Source organism: Scyliorhinus canicula, chromosome 9 (genome assembly GCF_902713615.1).
Source record: "Scyliorhinus canicula chromosome 9, sScyCan1.1, whole genome shotgun sequence".
Taxonomy (NCBI): Eukaryota; Metazoa; Chordata; class Chondrichthyes; order Carcharhiniformes; family Scyliorhinidae; genus Scyliorhinus; species Scyliorhinus canicula.
The window spans coordinates 153,956,870-153,978,259 of NC_052154.1; the positions used below are offsets into that span (position 1 = coordinate 153,956,870).

Here is a 21,390-nt window from a genome sequence, read left to right on the forward strand (position 1 = left end):
AGTTTTCTATAGACCCCCCAATCGCAGCAGAGAGAGGGGAACAGATTGGGCGGTAGATCTTGGAAAAGTGGAGAAGTAAGAGAGTTGTTGTCATGGGTGACTTCAACTTCCCTAATATTGACTGGATCCTCCTTTGTGCAAATGGTTTGGATGGAGCAGATTTTGACAGGTGTGTCCAGGAAGGATTCCTGACTCAATATGTGGAAATGCACAACAGTAATGTGGGGATTGCTTAAGGAGCACTTGCTGTGAGTGCTGGATAGTTTTGTCCCACTGAGACGAGGAAGGAATGGTAAGCTGTAGGAGCCTTGGATGACAAGAGAAGTGGAGCTTCTAGTCAAGAGGAAGAAGGAAGCTTACGTAAGGTTGAGGAAGCAAGGATCTGGCACGCCTCTAGAGGGTTACAAGGTAGCCAGGAAGGAACTCAAAAATGGACTGAGGAGAGCTAGAAGGGGGCATGAAAAAGCACTGGCGGGAAGGATTAGGGGAAACCCAAGACATTCTACACTAATGTAAAAAATAAGAGGATGATCAGAGTGAGAATAGGGCCGATCAGGGATAGTGGAGGGAACTTGTGCCTAGAGTTTGAGGAAGTAGGGGAGGCCCTAAATGAATATTTTGCTTCAGGATTCACTAGAGAGAGAGAGAGAGACCTTGTTGCTCATGCGAACAGTGTGAACCAGATTAATAGACTCAAACAGTATTAAGGAATTGTGCTGGAAATTTTGAAAAGCATCAGGATAGATAAGTCCCCTGGACCTGACGGGATATACCCAAGGTTACTACGGGAAGCGAGGGAGGATATTGCTGCGCCGTTGGCGATGATCTTTGCGTCCTCACTCTCCACTGGAGTAGTACCGGGTGATTGGAGGGAGGTAAATGTTGTTCCCCTGTTCAAGAAAGGGAATAGGGAAATCCCTGGGAATTACAGACCCATCAGTCTTACTTCTGTGGTGAACAAAATATTGGAAAGGATTCTGAAAGATAGGATTTATGATTATTTTGAAAAACATAGTTTGATTAAAGATAGGGACAGGTCATGCATCACAAGCCTCATTGCATTCTTTGATGATGTGATGAGACACATTGATGGAGGTCGGGCAGTGGATGTGTTACATATGGATTTCAGTAAGGCATTGATACGGTTCCTCATGGTAGGCTCATTCAGAAAGTTAGGGGGCATGGGATACAGGGAAATTTGGCTGTCTGGATACAGAATTAGCTGGCCGAAATAAGACAGCGACTGGTAGCGAATGGAAACTATTCCGCCTGGAGGTCGGTGACTAGTGGTGTCCCCCAAGGATTTGTTCTGGGACCTCTGCTCTTTGTGGTTTTTCTAAATGACTTGGATGAGGAAGTGGAAGGGTGGGTTAGTAAGTTTGCCAATGACACAAAGATTGGGGGAGTTGTAGATAGTGTTGAGGGTTGTTGCAGGTTACGACAGGACGTTGACAGGATGCAGAGCTGGACTGAGAAGTGGCAGATGGAGTTCAACCTTGATAAATGTGAAGTGATTCATTTTGGAAGGTCGAATTTGAATGCTGAATACAGAGTTAAAGACAGGATTCTTGGATGTGTGGAGGAACAGAGGGATCTTGGGGTCCACGTACATAGATCCCTCAAGGTTGCTACCCAGGTTGATAGGGTTGTTAAGAAGGCGTATGGTGTGTTGGCTTTCATTAACAGGGGGATTGAGTTTAAGAGCTGCGAGGTTTTGCTGCAGCTTTATAAAACCATAGTTAGACCACACTTGGAATACTGTGTCCAGTTCTGGTCGCCTCATTATAGGAAGGATGTGGATGCTTTGGAGAGGGTACAGAGGAGATTTACCAGGATGCTGCCTGGACTGGAGGGCATGTCTTATGAAGAAAGGTTGAGGGAGCTAGGGCTTTTCTCACTAGAGCGAAGAAGGCAGAGAAGTGACTTGATAGAGGTGTACAAGATAATGAGAGGCATGGATAGAGTGGATAGCCAGAAACTTTTCCCCAGGATGGAACGGGCTGTCATGAGGGGACATCGTTTTAAGGTGTTTGGAGGAAGGTATAGGGGAGATGTCAGAGGTAGGCCCTTTACACAGAGTGGTGGGTGTGTGGAATGCACTGGCAGCAGAGGTGGTGGAGTCAGAGTCATTAGGGACATTTAAACGACTCTTAGACAAGCACATGGACAGCAGTAAATTGTGGTGCAGCATAGGTTCATCTTAGATTAGGATAAATGGTCGGCACAACATCGTGGGCTGAAGGGCCTGTACTGTGCTGTACTGTTCCATGTCATGCAATGCACCAAATGGGAACAATTATTTCCATGCAAGATAATAGAGCCATATTAACTAGGTATTGAAGTGCTGCATTGTCAGAAGTGCTGTTTTTCAGAGGAGAAATTAAACAGAAGCCTGTTCAAGCCGACACAGATACTATCTTACCAGTAGGGAGTTCTTCATTCACTGTCTCCCCCCCATCCCAATTTCTATCCAGCATTTGTCTTTCAGCCAACACTGCCAAAACAACTAAATTGGCCAGTCTTTTATTACATTGCCTTTTGTGGAATACTGCTGTTCACAAACTATCTGCCCAGCAATTACGGTGTAAAACAAATTCATTAGCTGTGAAGTGCGTTGAGATACCCCTAGGACATGAAAGTTACTACATTAAAGCATATCCATTTTCTGTCAAAAATCACATGGGACAGCATTTCTCTGAGCAGACTGAGCCTTCAGGACAGTGTCAGTCAAACTCAGGAATCCTGCTTTCTGACTATATGTCCCAATTTGACTTCAAAAGAAGGGGTGGGGATCTTTTTGATTTAGTCAGAGTTTTAATGGAATCGGTCTTACTGCTGCTCTTGAATCCCTGTGTAAGTTAATATTGAATATTGGATATATCAATCTTGCTTCACTGTAAGTAACAAATGGTCTGCTACCCACTTAAGGAATGAACTGGTGGTTCTTCTCAAACAAAGTGAATAGCTCTTTCTTCTAAAGTACAAGATTCAATAAACTGCACTTAAATCAAAAGCAGCATTAACAAACTGTGGTTTTTACAATGCAAATCAAGACACCAATGGAATGAAAAATATAACAAAGTTCTCCCTTTAAGTCAGAAAAGATAGTTCACACTCACGTAGGCACACACAAAGAAAAGCAGTCACCAATGATCTAGTCTGGCTTAAAAAGGTCAGCCGAAAAGTAGGAATCAGTTGACACCGCGTATAATCGCACAATTCTGCTGATGGTATTTAATCTCTCGTCACAGCAAGCTACCCAGGAACAGAACACAATCATCAGGTTGCCATGTGGAAACAACCTTTGTCCACTGTCCATATGGACATGACCTGGCTGGCTGGCTGACTGCATCTCTAATTTCATACCAAATATAATAAAATATCTTCCATATACATGGATAAATTTAAATGAACAAAACAATCACCTTCAAAGGAGGCAGGTCCAAGCAGGACAACAAGAAAAACTTGAGAAAAAAACAGAAGGGTCTTCATGAGCGAACCACAGCAGAAACTCAAAGTTTCTGTGCAGGTCCTAAGTCTTAATTAAACCATACAATTTTAAACTAGATTCTTATTCAATCAGAATTCCTGTCTGGCCATTTAAACATTCACTTTATTTTTCAAATTTCTTGTAAGTAGCTTCTCAGAAAACATACTGCAGAATAAAGATTTTCAGACGGAGGACAAATTCTGTCCAGTAATTCATCACTCACCAGTTTCTGACTTTCCCAGGACAGGGGAATACGAGTAATTTTGACCACTGTATTCCCCACAGCCCATGGTGCTTTCCCTCAGCTGAGGGCCAATAATCCTTTCTTGAGTGCTGTCATCATGTCCACTGCTTTCTGCTGTACCAGACTCATCCTGTAGAGAGATAGTATATTCAAGTAATAGTTGGATACTTTCCAACTAGCCTACAATGATCAAGACCATTAACAGCAAAACTGAAGATGATGCATAGCAATAAATTACAAAAAAAAAATCACTGCGTAAAGTCAAACTATGATTTATTTTGTAATCCACAGAATTTCAAGCAAGTGGTCAATACATTTTATCTCTCCAGCTATCAAAGCTTTGTACATGTAATGGACTCTTTGAAGACTTTGTCTGGTTTACTTGTTCATATCAGTCGGAGTCACAGGTACATAAGATTTATTTTTTTGAGGAAAACTGCCTGTAAGAGCTGAACAAAATTCTAAATGTCAGCTAGGATGCAAATTAACCTTTGGTCATGGGTCCACCTACCGATGCAAACTGGGGCTGTTCACCATCTTTATCTGTGAGATGGAGAAAATTTTTCTTTCCCGGTTCAAATCCAGAATCAGTGAGAGACTTTTCACTGGTGTAATCCAAGGGGCTCTGAAACAAGACAAAATAAAGTTCAGGTTTAGACATGTTAAATGGTGCAACCTTAAAGGGAATACAGGAACAGAGAGACCAATAGATATTTCTGAACAAATCATTGAATATAACAAAGGTTAACAAAGCACTTCAAGAATATGGGATCCTGGGTCTTACAAATACAGCAAATCCCTGCTGAATTGAATCCCAGGAGATCCGCCCATAGGTTTGTGTTTAATGGAGCTTTGTGATAGCTGAGGAGGCCCCATTCTGCCATGAATACATCTCTATGTAACTGGATATGCCTAAAATGTGGTCTATATTAAAATAGCTTCAAATGCCAAATGAAAACAAAGTAAAGGAGCAAATGCGTGAAAAACTCTCTATTCAATTTGTTCACACCTTATAATGACCTGATCTTTTAAAGGTGGGAGCTTTACTCTGACAAACGTAGAGAGTAGTTCTGGAACAACTCCATAATTTTCTCTGCTTAGCATGCCGTCTTCGGGATGCGCACAATACAATTCACCATATGTTGTCAATGCAGTCAATCATGTTTTCATGTGCTGCAATGCAAAATCCCAGAACATTTCTACAGCCTTTGCAGCACAGGCTCTGATTAGTCAGTGTGGTCAGATGGCAAGTTTAGGTAACCCAGAGTTACCAGCGTGAAATTTGGCTTGAGTGGCATCATTCTATAGGATTTGCTATTCTGCCAGCAGGAATGGTTGACTACTTCAACATAACTGGAATTCTGCGTCATCTGAGTTTTAACCTTTTAATGCAGCGAGTGTCTAGGATTGGGTATGCACTACCTGATGCAGTGGTAGATAGAGATTCAATCATAGAATCATAGAATTTACAGTGCAGGAAGCCATTTGGCCCATCGAGTCTGCACCGGCTCTAGCCACCTCCAGAAGGGAACTGGACAAATGCTTGAAGCACAAAAAAAATTGTAGAATATGGGAAAAGAGCTGGGGAGAGGGACTAATACAGAGCTGCCAATCTTTCTCAACAGAAATTAGTAATCCAGATACCAAAAATCATTATTTTGGCAGTAAAATCCGGATTTTCATTTCAAAGGAAAAATGCCCACCAAACTGAAGTATAGCTTTGCAGCTTTATTGCACGAATATAAAACACAAATTCAATGCTTCATACATGTCCATCATCATGAGTGAGTGTTTTCAAATTAAGTTACAAACATTCAGTGAATCTAAGAATAAAAAATGTGAAAACATTTGCCTTTTTATCTAAAGTTCAAAATTGTCCTGAACGCTTGATTAACTTAATTGAATTCTTACAAGAAACTGTATTTAGACAAAAGGATCCAGTGCATTTCTCCCTTTCAAAAAATATTTTCATGAAATAGCACTAACAGATTTGGTGTTCAAATTTGGGTTTATGATAGTAAAGATAAAAGTGCACAAAGAAAAGAATGGCCACAATAATTAGAAGCAGAAGGTATGGTTAAATAGATGCATGATGATTCAGGTTTACTTTTTCAGCATTTTTGTTTCATGTTCACAGCAAAAAGCACAGTTTCCACAAGTAAAACAAGAATTTAATAACTGAATCCTACTGAAACTTAATAATGTGCAATGTATTATCAGCTGCACTCGATCAGTATGCCAGCGGGTTTGGACTCTACGTTTAAATCATGGGAGGGGAAGAGCTCAGAGAGGTTTGGGAACCTGTTTGTGGAGGGAAGGTTTGCCAGCTGGAAGGAGCTGTAGGAGAAACGTCAATTGCCTGGTTCCTGTCTTTTCAATTAGTTTCAGATTTGCGATTTTTCACACAAGACTTTTCCCTCTTTTCTTTGACACCCTGTTGAAATGGATTTTGTCTTTGGACAGGTCTGGTGGGGTAGTATATCATGCCTATATGGCTACATTCTATCATCGGAGTAAGCTCCGTTGAATGAGGCGAAGGTGAAATGGGAGGGAGAGTTGGGTTCCATTCTGGATGATGAGGTGTGGAGCGAGGCCCTTCACAGGGTCAACTCCACATCCTCAGGTGCTCGGCTTCGTCTGAGCCAATTTAAGTTGGTGAATAGGGACTAAAGCGAGGATGAGCGGATTCTTCTCTTGGGTGCAAGACAAGTGTGCCTGACTAACCACACATATGTCATGGTCTTGCCCAAGTTATTATGCTTTTGGGTCTCTTTCTTCAACACCATGTCAAAGATACACAATGTTGATTTGGAGCCATGTCTGCTGGTGGCCATTTTCGGGATGTCAGACTCGGTGCTCCAGACTGCAGGCGGGAGGGGGAAAAGAGGCAGATGTCCTCGCTTTTGCCTTGTTGCTGGACCAGAGATGAGTTCTGCTTCGGTGAAGGTCTCCTACTCTGCCCAGTGCCTTGGCTTGGTTGGGTGACCTCACGTCGCTCTTACATTTGGATAAAGTCAGGTACACCATTAGGGGTTCTACCCAAGGTGACAGTTATTCATTCCCTTCTTTAAAGAGCTAGTGACCATCAGTTGTTAAGGTGTTTAGTGCTTTGGGGTTAATAGCTGCATTTCCTTGTTAATCTTGTTTTTTTGTGTTTACTGTGTAACTCTGGTTGTATTTTTTTGAATGATTGTTTTATATGAAATGTTTATTAAACATATTTTTTGGAGTATACTTTAATTTTCTTTTCATAGCGGTTACTAGGGACCATAAGATGTGTTGTACAAACTTTCACAAGAATGCAGATTAGCCTTAAATCATAAACTAAGCCTGCTATATTTCAAAAAAGCATATTTAAAAATAAATTCAACATCTTGCATGTGATTATAAATTACCGTACTCATACTGTGACCTCTCGTTCCAGGTCTCAACTAAGCTCTCTCAGGAGGGGGATTTCTTCTGTGAGCTTTACGTAAATCCATGTAAAAAGAATCAAATCCCAATTTCACCACACAGTGTGCAGAGGGAATCTCCCACTGGGGCACAGGCTGAATGAGGGAACAATGCCATTCAGCAGCTTATAAGCACATAGAGGTAATTTGAAAATCTTCAGGTGGAGGGGGAAGTGTGTGTTGAGGACAGGGACCCTGGGGAATAGTAGCAGGGGCAGAACATAGAAGGCTGATAGTATTGCTGTGTTATTAGGATCTAGCAGTAATCAGTGGAGATGTTAGGGTCTTCTGCTTTAATTATGTCGGCATCACAGACTAATATTCGTATTCCATAAACATTTATATGGGTAGCATTAGTTAAACCAGTCATGTCCTGCTGAAATGGCATTCCTGTTAATTAAAACTTATAAATGGAAATAATCTAAAGATGGACCTCAAGTGATGGGGATGCAATTATTTTCTTTGGCAGCTTGTTCCATTGTGGGATTGTCTTGGGAAGAAAAACTGTTGTCTTTGTGGTTTGTGCGGATGGCTAATTTGTGTTTCGTCATTGTCAGAGGGCACCTCACTTCCCACCAGTCCAATTCAGATATTAATGGAACATGGTCAGTCTATTTTGTCCCTCAAATCTTTGATCAAGAGTATGACCTATTCCAAATCTTTGATCAAAGGTCTGATACTAGTGCATTTCCCATACTGATTTATCCAGAATCATGCAGCATGTCTTTGGATCATTTCAATCTTATTTATATCTTTCACCATACAAGGATACCACACATTCCAGGACTGAACAAACAAATGTTTGGTAAGCTAGAAGTCTTGCATTTTTGTTGTTAGACCAAAGATTCTGCCTCAGAAATCCAAGAATCCTGTTTGCTTTAGATATTCTCTGCTGAATGTGGAACCCCCATTGAAGATTGTTTTTAAAATGAACTCCCAGGTATGACTGTTTATCAACCTGTTGGGAGAATTTGATTTCAGATCTTAAAAGCTATTTGTTGGTGTAGCACATGACACAGCATTTTTTGGGATCAAATGCCATCTCCCATTGGTCCTTCCATTTTTGCAATTCCAGATGATCATCTTGCAGTGAATTGATATGATCTTGAGTTTTCCCTGATGCGTAAGATACACCGTAATCTGCAAATAGTCATGCCCAGTTTTTGTTTACTTATTGGGAAGGTTGTCTATGTCAAGAAGAGTAACAGTCCCAATTTAATTCCTTGGGGCACTCGAGAGGACATATCCCAGAGAGATGATTCCCATCGCACACCACTCTATCTTCTGTTGGTAAGAAGTGCCGAATCCAATTTAATTAAAGCCAAGTGGATTAAAGGGAGTTGGGATAATGGGGTCCAAACCTTTTCATTTGGCCGCTTTCGTTTCCCATAGAATCCTTACAGTGCAAAGGATGCCATCCGGCTCATCGATTCTGTACCAACCCTCCGAAAGGAACACTACCTAATCCCATTCGCCCTTTCCCTGCAATCTCGTTCAACCGTTGGACCACGGGAGGAAACCCACGCAGACATAAGGAGAATATAAAAACTCCACACAGAGTTACCCAAGGCCAGAATTGAATCCGGGTCCCTGGTGCTATAAGGCAGCAGTGCTAACCACTGTGCTGCTGAACATGTTCCCGCCCACTGTTCACAGAAACCTTCAGATACAGGGAAGGATTCCCATGAAGAGCTGTTTATAGCAGCATGATACATCTAGAGTAAATTCTTACTTTATCACTAATTCATAACCACTGTATCAGTGAAGAGTTAGAGGAAAAGAAAAATATCAAACACAAATATGCCGAGAAGACTGAAAAAGAGGGCCAATTAATTAAAATGAGAAATATAAAAATCACTATTCCAGATGAGGTACCGTGTTAGTTGTTACTGAACTAGTAATCTAGAGGCCTGAATTTATAACACAGAGACAAGAGTTCAAATCCCACCAGAGGTGCTGGGGAAATTAAATTCAATCAATTGAAGAAAACCTGAAATTAAAAAACGTGTCAGTAATGTTGACCAAGAAATTACTGGACTGTCAGGTTCACTAATTTCTCTAGGGAAGGAAAGCAGCTGGGTCTCGCCTATCATATATATCAAGTTCAGATTCAGAGCAATGCGGTTACTCTTAACTATCAATCAGTTGTGTCAAAGTGTAATAAACACCACAGATTACAGCCATTCAATAGGGTGGCGGAGAAATGAGGGTAACTAATTCTTTGCCTTGCCAGCAACACCCACGTCCTCTGAATGAATTAAAAAAATTAATCTACAGAAAGATTTCAGTAGAGAAAAAAATTGCATGTTGCAATTTTATTTTATTTTAAAACAATGTATCATACATACACAGGATAAGACCTTGAAACCTGATATTCCTCAGGAATCCAAGCAAAGTTTCAAGTAGAAAGAGTTAATTCATCATTACACTTCTTGCCCTCAAAATGAACAAGAGAAAAGGGACTATGGTGCAGGTTGCAAGGATAGAGAGAGCAAGCACCATAGGAAGCACCATAAGTCAAAGCAAAATGGGTCTTTAAAAGTGACGGTTTTATTAACCTGATGTGGAAACATATAAGTAAGGTACACACTTATGACAGCCTGTGGCTGGCTGACTGTGTGTCTCAATCTTGGCCATCAGCTTGCAAGCCCGTGCCATTTTCTATTTGAGTTAGTTACATTGGAGTTTTCCCCAATTGTGATGGTGCCTGTCTGTCTCACTGGAGGAACCATTGTTCATCAATGCAACAAGGACAACAGTTTTAATACGTCTTGTCCCAAGGCTAACTTTCAAACTCACCTGGTCAGCATTGTTTAGGCCATTGCTCCAGACTAACTCGAAGGTGCCATTGACATAGCCCGCTTTAGATGAGACATCATCGAACAGTTGTTTGAGTGGAGTTGATGCAGGAAGGTTTAGGGTGAGCCGTTGAGTGACCGCCTTGGCATTGGTGGTGTCCTGAACAATGCACAGCACCCGTGGTTCATCTGCTGCAGTCTCAGACTACGAAGAAATTTGTACAAAATCAACCGTTACAAATCATATTACAGAATCAAAAATTCACAATAAGAGTAGGTCATACGGTTCACGGGGCCTGCTCTGCCATTCAATATCATGGCTGATCTTTACTTCAACTCTATTTTCCGCATATCCTTCGATTCCCTGAGACACCAAAAACCTGTCTTAACGTTAAATAAGAACATAAGAACTAGGAGCAGGAGTACACAATTCAACCATTCGAGCCTGTTTCGCAATTTGATACAACCATGGTTGATCTCATCTCAGTCTCAACTCAAGTTCCTGCTCCATAACCCTTCAACACATTAGAATTAAAAGTCTGTCTCAACACAACTTCTTGTCCATTCTCCATAACTCTCGACCCATTACTACTTAAAAATCTGTCAATCTTCTCCTCAAATTTACTCAATGTCGTGGCACAGTGGTTAGCACTGCTGCCTCACGGTGCCAAGGACCCTGGTTTGATCCCGGACCTGGGTCGATCCCGGACCTGGGTCACTGTCCGTGTGGAGTTTGCCCATTCTCCCCGTGTCTGTGTGGGTCTCATCCCCACAACTCAAAGATATGCAGGGTAGGTGGCTTGACCATGCTAAATCACCCTTTAATTGGAAAAAAAAGAATTGGGTACTCTAAATTTATTTTATTTAAATTTACTCAATGTCCCGGCATCCGCCACACTCTGGGCTAATGAATTCCAGAGATTCACGACCTTTGGAGAGAAGTAATTTCTCATCTGTTTTAAATCTGCTACCCATTATCTTAAAACAATGACCTCTCATTCAAAGTGCCCCATAAGAGCAGCCGCTCTACATCTACTTTGCCAGTACCGTTTATCATCTTATATACCTCAATGAGATCTCCTCTCATTCCTCTAAACCCGAGAGCATAAGCCTAAACTGCTCAATCTCTCTTTATAAGACACACCCCTCACCTCTGAAATCAATCTAGTGAACCTCCTCTGAATTGCCTCCAATGCAACTACATCCCTCTTCAAATAAGGGGACCAAAACTGTACACAGTACTCCAGATGCCTCGTAGAGTTGCAGCAACAGTTCCCTACTTTTATACTCTTCCTTCGTCTATAAAGGCCAAAATACCATTTGCCTTCCTTATTACCTGCTGTACCTGCATGTTAGTTTTCCACTATTCATGCACGAGAACACCCAGATTCCACTGCACCGAAGCACTCTGAAGTTTCAATCCATTTAGATAATAAGTAACCTTTCCATTTTTCCGACCAAAATGCATAACCTCGCACTTATCCACATTAAACTCTATTTGCCAAATTTTGGCCCACTTGCCTAATCTTTCTATATCCATTTGTAAATTTCATCACTGCAGCTTACTATCTCGACCTATTTTAGCGTCATCTGCCAATCTGGCTATAGTATCTTTTATCCTTGTATACAGTGATGAAGCACCTGGAACCCTCTGAGATGGAGAATTCCAAAGATTCACAACCCTTTGCGTGAAGAAATATATCCTCATCTCAGTCTAAATAATAAGCCCTTTTTCTTGTAACTGTGTCCCCATTTGTTAGAATCCCCAGCCAGGGTAAACAACTTGTCAGACCCTGGGCAGAATGGCATATCTGAGCATTTGACAGCACAAAACCTGCATGAAGGACAGTGATTGTAAAGTTAGCCTGAAACATAAAATCGGAGGTCACCATTCTAGAATTTTATGAATAACAGGACTACAATAAAAATCCTGAACAAGCAAATTATTTGACCAATTATGACCTCTTTGGAACTGAAGGCAGATTAAATATTTTCAGAAATTGTACTGCCAATAGAACCATAGAATCATGGCATCTTACAGGCAGGAGGCCAATTGGTCCATCATGCCTCTGCTGGCTCTTTCAGTGAGCCATCCAATTAGTCCCACTCACTGTTCTTTACCCCTAGCCCTGGGAGTATGTTTTCCTTCACACATTCATCCAGTTCTTTTTTGAATATTATGACTGCATCTGTTTCGATTGCCCTCTCAGGCAGCACATTCCAGATCACATCTCGTGCAAAAAATGTTTGCTCATGTCACCTCTGGTTCTTTTTTCAACTGTTTTACATAAATGTTCTCCCTTCTATCACTTGCAACAGTTTTTTCCTGATTTACTCTATCCTTTATGACCTTGAAAGCCTCTACTGTATTAAACCTCACATTACTTAATTTAACACCTCGAGTTTCTTACAACAAGTGACTTAGCCCCTGCATACTTACAAAAATGTTATTAATGTACCTTGGCCTATACCAAGAGGAAATCTCCATTCCTAGTTTTCCCAAACTCTACCCAATGATTTACCAAAGAGTCAACTTTGTAAACCAATTTGTCATGGTATTGTTTGGGGTACGATATTAAGGGGTGTTCCACATTTGTCTTATTAATCAGAATTGGCAACACTGGGTACAGATCTCACATCCTAGCCCCAAACCCCATATTTTGTCACTGATATCAGGTGATATCTGCTTTAGAATCTCCACCTAGATGCTCAACAAACCACCATCATGCTCAGTCACCCCACTCTCCTCCATGCCGACTGACAGCCTTGGCAGTAGCTCATTGTAAACAATCATATTTTAAAAATAAATTTAGAGTATCCAATTCTTTTTTCTAATCAAGGACCAATCCACCTAACCTGCACATCAATTTGGGTTGTGGGGGTGAGACCTACGAGACACGGAAATAATCTGCAAACTCCACACAGCCAGTGACCCGAGCAGGGTCGAACCCCGATCCTCAGTGCCGTGAGGCAGCAGTGTTAACCACTGCGTCACCCTGTCACCCACACATCCAAAATAACTAAAAGCACAGGGCAACCCCTCAACCTTTCCCAGTCACTGTCATGTCTTACAAATCAGCGTTTACTTTCCGACCTTGCCCCCACCCGACACTCCTCAGCCAGCAAACATCATCATTCGCCCTGCGGGGTTTGCCTCGTATTTATCCCCCACACAATCCTTCTTGGCAAACATTAGTGTATATGTATCATCTTTCTCTTTCAAGCCCTATCACAAAATAATCCAGGCTCTTCCTTAACTCATAGGGTACTTCTCATTTGTTTTCAACAGCAGTCTGTCTTCCTTTGCCGCTCCCCCTTCAGCACTATGCACATGCTCTCGCTCCCCTTCCACACTTCTCTCACTTCTTCACAACACTTCCTCTTTCTCTTCCCCCCTGACCTCTCCAACAGGGACTATTTTCAGTTTATTGCGCAGTCATCTTCCATCACATCGGGCCCGCCTTCTCATCTGAATTGGATGATGAGAGACAACAGATGCTGTAGTCACAGAAATTCTTCTATGGCTGCAACTTTGGCAGGAAGTACAGCTACAGAGAGCTCAAAGCCTGACACTGGGCAAAGGTAAAGATTGGGACTGACCACAGAGAGCAACAGGATTTATGCTATCAACATAGTTCTAAATGTTTGATTTGGGGTTAATTGAAAAACAGGATTAAAACCCCTACTGCAGTAGCTAAATTCCTATGTTCAATTATTTGATCCCACCTAGCCTATTAGCTTCACCTACAGAAATTACACTGTACTGCAACAAATGGGTACAATATTTTCAGTAACAGAAAAATACAACAATCTCACTCTACATAAGTCCATAAATCATGCAACAAGGAATCTGGAGGCTTAAACAACTTTTACACAGCGATACAGTGGTTAGCACTGCTGCCTCACAGCATCAGGGACCCGGGTTCAATTTTGGCTTTGGGTCAGTGTGTGGAATCTGCACATTCTCCTCCTGTCTGCTTGGGTTTCCTCCAGGTGCTCCGATTTTCTCCCACGGTCCAAAGATGTGCAGGTTAGGTGGAGTTACAGAGATAGGGCGGGGGAGTGGATCTTGGTAGGGTGTTCTTTCAGAAAGGCTGGTGCAGATGCGATGGGCCGAATGGCTTTGTTCTGCACTATATGGATTCCATGACAAAACAATACTTGTATGTGGTGGCAACAAATTACAATTGGTGCAATTAAAGAACAATAATTCACACAATAGCAGCTTCAAAATTGAAACCATTATCCTGTAGATTACAAGTATATTTGCAAACAAACTAAGCAGGAGGTGATCTGGGTTACTCTGGACAAGCTCCAGCACAAACTTTGTGATCATGCCTTATAGTCTTTAGGATAGTGAAGCAAAATACCAGTTTGTATACATTTCCAAGGGTCCGTACACCTGCTCCTAATCATGACGCTGCCCATCTTTTTAATATGCTCGTCGTTCTGCAGTAGTATTGCAACCTCCAGAAAATGTGACTATCCTTTCATAGAAATAGTAATTTGTTGTGCTGAATCCAACAAGTCTGCACGTTCTGGCGATGCAGATTCGATGGGGCAAAGGGCATTTTCTGTGCTGTATATTTTTGTGAAATATGTGAATCCATTTACTTCAAATAGGCCAACTGTAAGTTCGAAAACAACAAAGACTTTGTAAAATCCATCAATAAACTGTTGGAAGCAATGGCTGAAAGCAAACACCAACTCTGTTGAAAATAATATTGGTGGTGGCGACCCAGAGTGTCTGGGGGCAGTGGAGCAGACATAGAACATAGAACAGTGCGGCACACTGCAGGCCCTTTGGGCCACGATGTTGTGCCGATCATTTATTCTAATCTACCATTAACCTAACCTTCAATTTACTGCTGTCCATGTGCCTGTCCAAGAGTTGCTTAAATGTCCCTTATGACTCCGACTCCACCACCTCTGCTGGCAATGCATTTCACACACCCACCACTCTCTGTGTAAAGAACCTATCTCTGACATCTCCCCTATACCTTCCTCCAATCACCTGAAAATTATGTCCCCTTGTGACAGCCATTTCCGCCCTGGGGAAAAAGTCTCTGGCTATACACTCTATCCATGACTTTCATCACCTTGTACACCTCTATCAAGTCACCTCTCTTCCTTCTTCGCTCCAGTGAGAAAAGCCCTAGCTCCCTCAACCTTTCTTCATGGGGCATGCCCTCCTGTCCAGACAGCATCCTGGTAAATCTCCTGTGTACCCTCTCGAAAGCATCCACATCCTTCCTATAATGAGGCAACCGGAACTGGACATAATATTCCAAGTGTGGTTTAACTAGGGTTTTATAAAGCTGCAGCAAACCTTCACGGCTCTTAAACTCAATCCCCATTAAGAAGGCATATGGTGTGTTGGCTTTCATTAACAACCCTATTAACCTGGGTGACAACTTTGAGAGATCTATGTATATGGACCCTAAGGTCCCGCTGTTCCTCCACACTGCCAAGAATCCTGGCCAAGATTCACCCATATCGCGGCAATGCGTTGACATCAGCGTCAAAACCGGCGCGAACAATGCCGGTGTCAACAGACCTCCGGGCCCAGTAATTCTCCCCTTCCTCGGGGGCTAGAATGGCGTTGGAGTGCTGTGCGCTGCTCCGGAGCCAAAAGCCGGCCTGACACATGTGGGAGCAGAGGGTGCATCGGTGTGGTCCCCAATCTGCGATAATCACCGGTTTAGCCCGGGGAGGATAGGCAGAGGGTTCAGAATTTGGTGGAGAGCGGGGATAGAGAGGATGGGGGACTTGTTTAAAGAAGGAAGCTTCCTGAGTATAAGGGCGCTGGAGGAAAAGTTTGCTTTGGCGACGGCGGTGGGGGGGGGGGGGGGGGGGGGGGGATGCATTTCAATATTTACAGGTGTAGGACTTTCTGCGGAGGGGGGCAGCGAACCATGTCCATATGTTCTGGGCATTTCGAAAACTATGGGGATTTTGGCTGGGGTTTGCCGATGCCATGTCCATGGTATTAAATATGAGAGTGGCAATGAGTCCAGAGGTGGCGATTTTTGTGGTGTCGCAGGATTCGGGAATCCAGGAGGGGAAAGAAGATGTTCTAGCCTTTGCTTCTCTAGTAGCCCGAAGGCGCATATTACTAGCATTGAGGGATTAATTGGCCCCAAAATCAGAGACCTGGCTTTCGGACATGGCTAGCTTCCTCTGCCTGGAGAAAATTAAGTTCGCCACGAGAGGGTCTCGGTTAGGGTTCGCCCGGAGGTGGCAACCATTCATCGACTTCATCGCAGATAATTAATCGTCAGCAGAAGGGGGGGGGGGGGGGTGGTTAGGTTAGTATAGATTAGGGGGGTAAACAATGGCAGAACCTGCGGGAGTGGGAGGCGATATTTGCACTATGTTAATATTTTTCTTGTTATGTACATTGGCATTGTAACAGCAACAAAATCAACAAAGAAATACCTCAATAAAATGTTTATTAAAAAAAAATAAGAAAATAATATTGGACATTTGCCAACAAATTCTTCCAACATTTCCAAACATTTTTTTAAAATAAATTTAGAGTACCCAATTATTTTTTCCAATTAAGGGGCAATTTAGAGTGGCCAATCTACCTATCCTGCACATCTTTGGGTTGTGGGGGTGAAACCCACGCAGACACGGGGAGAATGTGCAAACTCCACACGGACAGTGACCCAGGGCCGGGATACGAACCCAGGTCCTCAGCGCCGTAGGCAGCAATGCTAACCACTGTGCCACCGTGCTGCCCCCACATTTCCAAACATGATCTTCTGGATGACTCTGAAGTACAACCTTCCCAAATGCAAACTGGCTGCTACTTTGTCAATATAATAGACTATACTTCCAAATGTGAAGTGCCTGGAGATGACTCTCCAGAGAGGTGATAAGGCTCAATGTCTGTGAAAGCTTTACCCTTTTGTATTATAATCGGGAGGTCCCACAATTCAGAGGAACAAAATGGATAATCACAGGCAGTTTTACACTGTGAAATGTTAGTCCGCTCAACCAAAACTGAAAGGTCAATAGCAATAATTAGCTACTTCAGTAGTGTGGCAAGCAAAGCTGACAAGTTAAAGATTGGTCAGTAATACATTTTCCTTCCATTCTTTCCTCAAGTGTATTAATTGCAAACCCAAGAGAAATTCTCAACAAACCACATTTGTATACAACAACGCTAGCAGCTAAATTTCTAAGCATCCAACCTCAAACTTTAGCCGAGAGAGATTGACTTCTCAGGAGGATCGAGGGTTGGAAACACCTCAGCTACATTTCCCCATTTCTAAGCTAACCCACAGAACACTGCAAAGCACTACAAGCTAATAAATGGAGTAGTGCTACAACTTCCTATTGCATCAATGTGCTTTTTCAAAATACCATTAATTTAACAGATTGCATTGCAAATAAATAGATTAGGGAGAACAAGCATCACAACCAAAGTTATGCAAGCCCAGAGGGGAAGATGTTGGCCAGCACAGTGGGAGACCTGTGTTCCTCTTCAAATAATATAATGAAATCAAAATTAGACATCAGAAGATGGTTCTTCTCTCAGGGAAGAGTTTTCTGGACCAGGCTCCCAGTCGCACAGTCTTCTGTTTCTTATGCAGTCCCTCAGAATCAAGGATGACTTGCTTCCACTCCAGTTTCACAAGCTCGGAGATGGCTTTAAGTCCAATGCATGATTTGTAGATGATGCCTGAAGGATCGGGTAGACTAATTGTTTGGAGGTCTGGGTGCTCTTGGGTGATTCCAGGCCTGATCCCAATAGTGGCTAGGCTACTGGACCAAAATCTCAATGTGTTTGCAAAGAATGATTCACTCCATGAATGATAGCATGAAGAAATGGGGCTTGGTTATTTTGAAAACAAAACTTTATTATAACTACAATATTAAACTTTTAACTTCACACCCAAGACGAACAGCTTACAATTTACACCTTAAACACTACTAATCCATCCTAAAATTTGCAGAGGATAGAGAACTACTTGTGACACAGAACAGATATTTGGCTCTTTTAGAACCCTTTCAGACTCTGGCTGATTATCTTTAAATAGTTGCTCTACTCAGTTGTTTCAACCTCTTGTCTTGTCTTTCAAAAGCCTTTTCTCCAAAACTGCCTCTCTCCACAGCTTCTCTAAATGTCTTTCTGCATTCCTTGCTCCACCCAGTAATGACCTCATCTCTCCAAACCGAAAAACAAATCATCTCTGCAGGCTGGAAAAGAATATTAACTCCCCAGGGAGTTCCCAGTCAAACCACAGTTCATTGGCCTAGATTGAACAACACATTCCTTTGTCAATTTCATCTGCTAGCTGCTAAAACCATTCAAACAAACACATGACCATCGTAATAAAAGACACTCTAACCATGGGCCTTTAAGCCTGAAATTTCCCAAAGTATTTAGAAGCTAATATTCCTAAAATGTTCCGATAGTTACAACACATTGAATGTCTGCTTGCCATCTCACAAGAGCTGATCTAGTCTCTGGTTAGAACACACATTACTTCTCGCAAAAGGTCGGTAGCACAGAGAATTCAGAGTCAGAGTGATCTTCCTGATCACCGAAATGGGCCATAGACCATTTGGTGAGAAATTCCTCCATTTTTATAAGTTTGGGGGAGTGGGGAGGAGAAGAATTGTCTGAGATAGGCTAGATAGGCCAGAGAGTCTTTACTTTTCCATCATTGCTCCTATGTTCATGTGTAATTTATAGATCCTTTCCCCTTAATGTCTAACTTGCATCTTGTTGAACTGTAACTGCATAAAAGGAGAAATTTGACCAATGGAATTACTTGATTTTATTGTTTCTTGTTTAAACACTGCATTTTAGGCAACAGTCAAACATAATGTAGGTTTATTGCTCTACTCAGGGCTCCATATATCACCTACTTTGAAGAATGAAGATGAAAATGGCAACTCCCTCTTACAAGCCTACTGACTAGTAGCCTGCTAACCCTTTCAGATACAAGTGCATGACTGAAAATGGAGCAAAACGGGTCAGTGAGGGATTAGTTTTGATCACATTGCAGGGCAACGGCAGGATCTCACAAAATCACGAGAAAAGAGGCTGAAAATAAATTTTTAAACATGGAAGGCAAGCTGACTTGATAAAACAAAGCAAAGGCTGTCTCACAGACCTTTTACAATAGGAAGGAGTAAAATATCTTGGGTTTAACATAGCAAAACCTTTTTAAAAGGTGATTTTCTTCAAATGAAAGAGGGATATATGCGCAACGTAGCTCAAAATAGATGTAACTGCTGAGTAAGCATTCAAGGTATTGTTTTACAAATACTGTCCACCAAATTCAAGCATTTGTCAGGAAGCATCCAGAAAATGAGATAGCATTGATCTACGCCCAGAAATCAACACCACCTGAATAGCAGCATGGAGAAATTCATCCCATCAGTGCCTATTTATTGATTTGCTTAGAAGACCCAACAATCTCAAATTGACTATCTCATGTGATCTGTAATATAGAAACAGAGAACTCTCACAATTCCATATATTCTGCGCCCGAGTAGTGTCACAGAAAACAAATGAAAACACATTTGGAGAAACAAACTCAACAAAACTAGGCCTCAGTTGGGAATTAAGATGTAGTTGGTCAGTTTTTCCCAGTTGGATGCTGGCACAAAAGTAAATACAGCAAGAAATTAATAGTCTGTTGGGAAATCTTTCTGCTTGTTTGCTATGTTACAGGAAGCAATGTTGGTAGTTCGAAGTGGTTTTCAATTATAGAGGCTGATTTAGCACAGCAGGCTAAATAGCTGGCTTGCAATGCAGAACAAGGCTACAGCGCGGGTTCAATTCCTATACCAGCCTCCCCAAACAGGCGCCAGGGTGACTAGGGGCTTTTCACAGTAGCCTACTTGAAGCCTACTTGTGACAATAAGCAATTATTATTATTAATTGCCACAAATGCATATTCACATGAACTCTGCAAAATAAATCAGCTTCTTGTCCATTACCGTCATCAATTCCACACATCAAAATGCTTAGGAAAGCACACACGGCAGTGGAGTAGGTGGGGGGTGCTGGGAGCGAGGAGGTATTATTAAAGACTGCACTCCTCTTGTATAAGGCAAAGTGGCACTACACAAGACTGGAGTGCATTTTTGAGTGGTGTACCCAGCGAAATTGAGTTACGTATAACTTTGAGAGGTTGGTCATGAGACACATCAACTCCATATTCCCAGAATGCCTTGATCCACTGCAATTCGCCGCAACCAGATCACAGCAGACACCATCTCCCTGGCCCTACATTCATCCCTGGAGAATCTCGACAACAAGGACTCCTACTTCAGACTCCTATTCATTGACCACAGCTCCGCCTTCAACACCATAATACCAGCCAAGCTCATATCAAAGCTCCAAAACCTAGGGCAGCACGGTGGCGCAGTGGTTAGCATTGCTGCCTCACGGTGCTGAGGTCCCAGGTTCGATCCCGTCTCTGGGTCACTGTCCGTGTGGAGTTTGCACATTCTCCTCGTGTTTGCGTGGGTTTCGCCCTCATAACCCAAAGATGTGCAGGCTAGGTGGATTGGCCACATTAAATTGCCCCTTAATTGGAAAAAAGTGAACTGGGTACTCTAAATTTATATTTAAAAAAATCAAAGCTCCAAAACCTAAGACTTGACTCCTCACTCTGCAACTGGACCTGCAACTTCCTGATCCATAGATTACAATCAGTAAGGATAAACAACAACACCTCCTCCACGATAGTCCTCAATACTGGGTCCTCGCAAGGCTGTGTACTTAGCCCCCTACAATATGCTCTATATACACACACACACATACACACACACACACACGACTGTGGGGCAAAATTTGGCTCCAGTCCATCTACCAAGTTTGCTGATGACACGACCATATTGGGTCAGATCTCGAACAACGATGAGTCAGAGTGCAGGAGGGAGATAGAGAACCAAGTGGTGTGGTGTAACGACAACAATCTTTCCCTCAATGTCAGCAAAACTAAAGAACTGGTCACTGACTTCAGGAAGTAAAGTATCGTACACATGCCTGTCTGCATCGATGGTGCCGAGGTGGAGATGGTTGATAACTTCAAATTCCTAAATGTGCACATCACCAACAATCTGTCCTGGTCCACCCACATCAGCGCTACGACCAAGAAAGCACAACTGCGCCTATACTTCCTCGGGGAATTCTGCATGTCCAAGTTGACTCTTAACAACTTTACAGATGCACCATAGAAAGCATCCCATCTGGCTGCATCACAGCCTGGTGTGGCAACTGCTCAACGCAAGAGTCATGAACACAGCCCATCCACCAAGTGAACCCACCTCCCCTCCACTGACGCTGTCTACACCTCCGCTGCCTTGGGAAAGTGGGCACCATAATCAAAGACCCCTCTCACTCGGCTTATTCACTTTTCCAACTTCTTCCATCGG

At 42.4% G+C, this 21,390-nt stretch overlaps 1 protein-coding gene across 5 annotated transcripts in view; it reads right to left on the reverse strand.

Moving 5' to 3' along the window:
• The window catches only part of usp47 (ubiquitin specific peptidase 47), a 188,865-nt gene that overhangs the window by 98,901 nt on the left and 68,574 nt on the right, over window positions 1–21,390 (reverse strand). For all 5 annotated transcript variants that reach the window (XM_038807976.1, XM_038807975.1, XM_038807973.1 and 2 more), the window contains 3 exons: window positions 9,986–10,189; window positions 4,246–4,359; window positions 3,714–3,864 (listed from right to left, as the gene is read on the reverse strand). In XM_038807976.1, coding sequence (XP_038663904.1) covers window positions 3,714–3,864; window positions 4,246–4,359; window positions 9,986–10,189 — 469 coding nt within the window. Of the gene's footprint in view, window positions 1–3,713; window positions 3,865–4,245; window positions 4,360–9,985; window positions 10,190–21,390 lie in introns of those variants that run through there.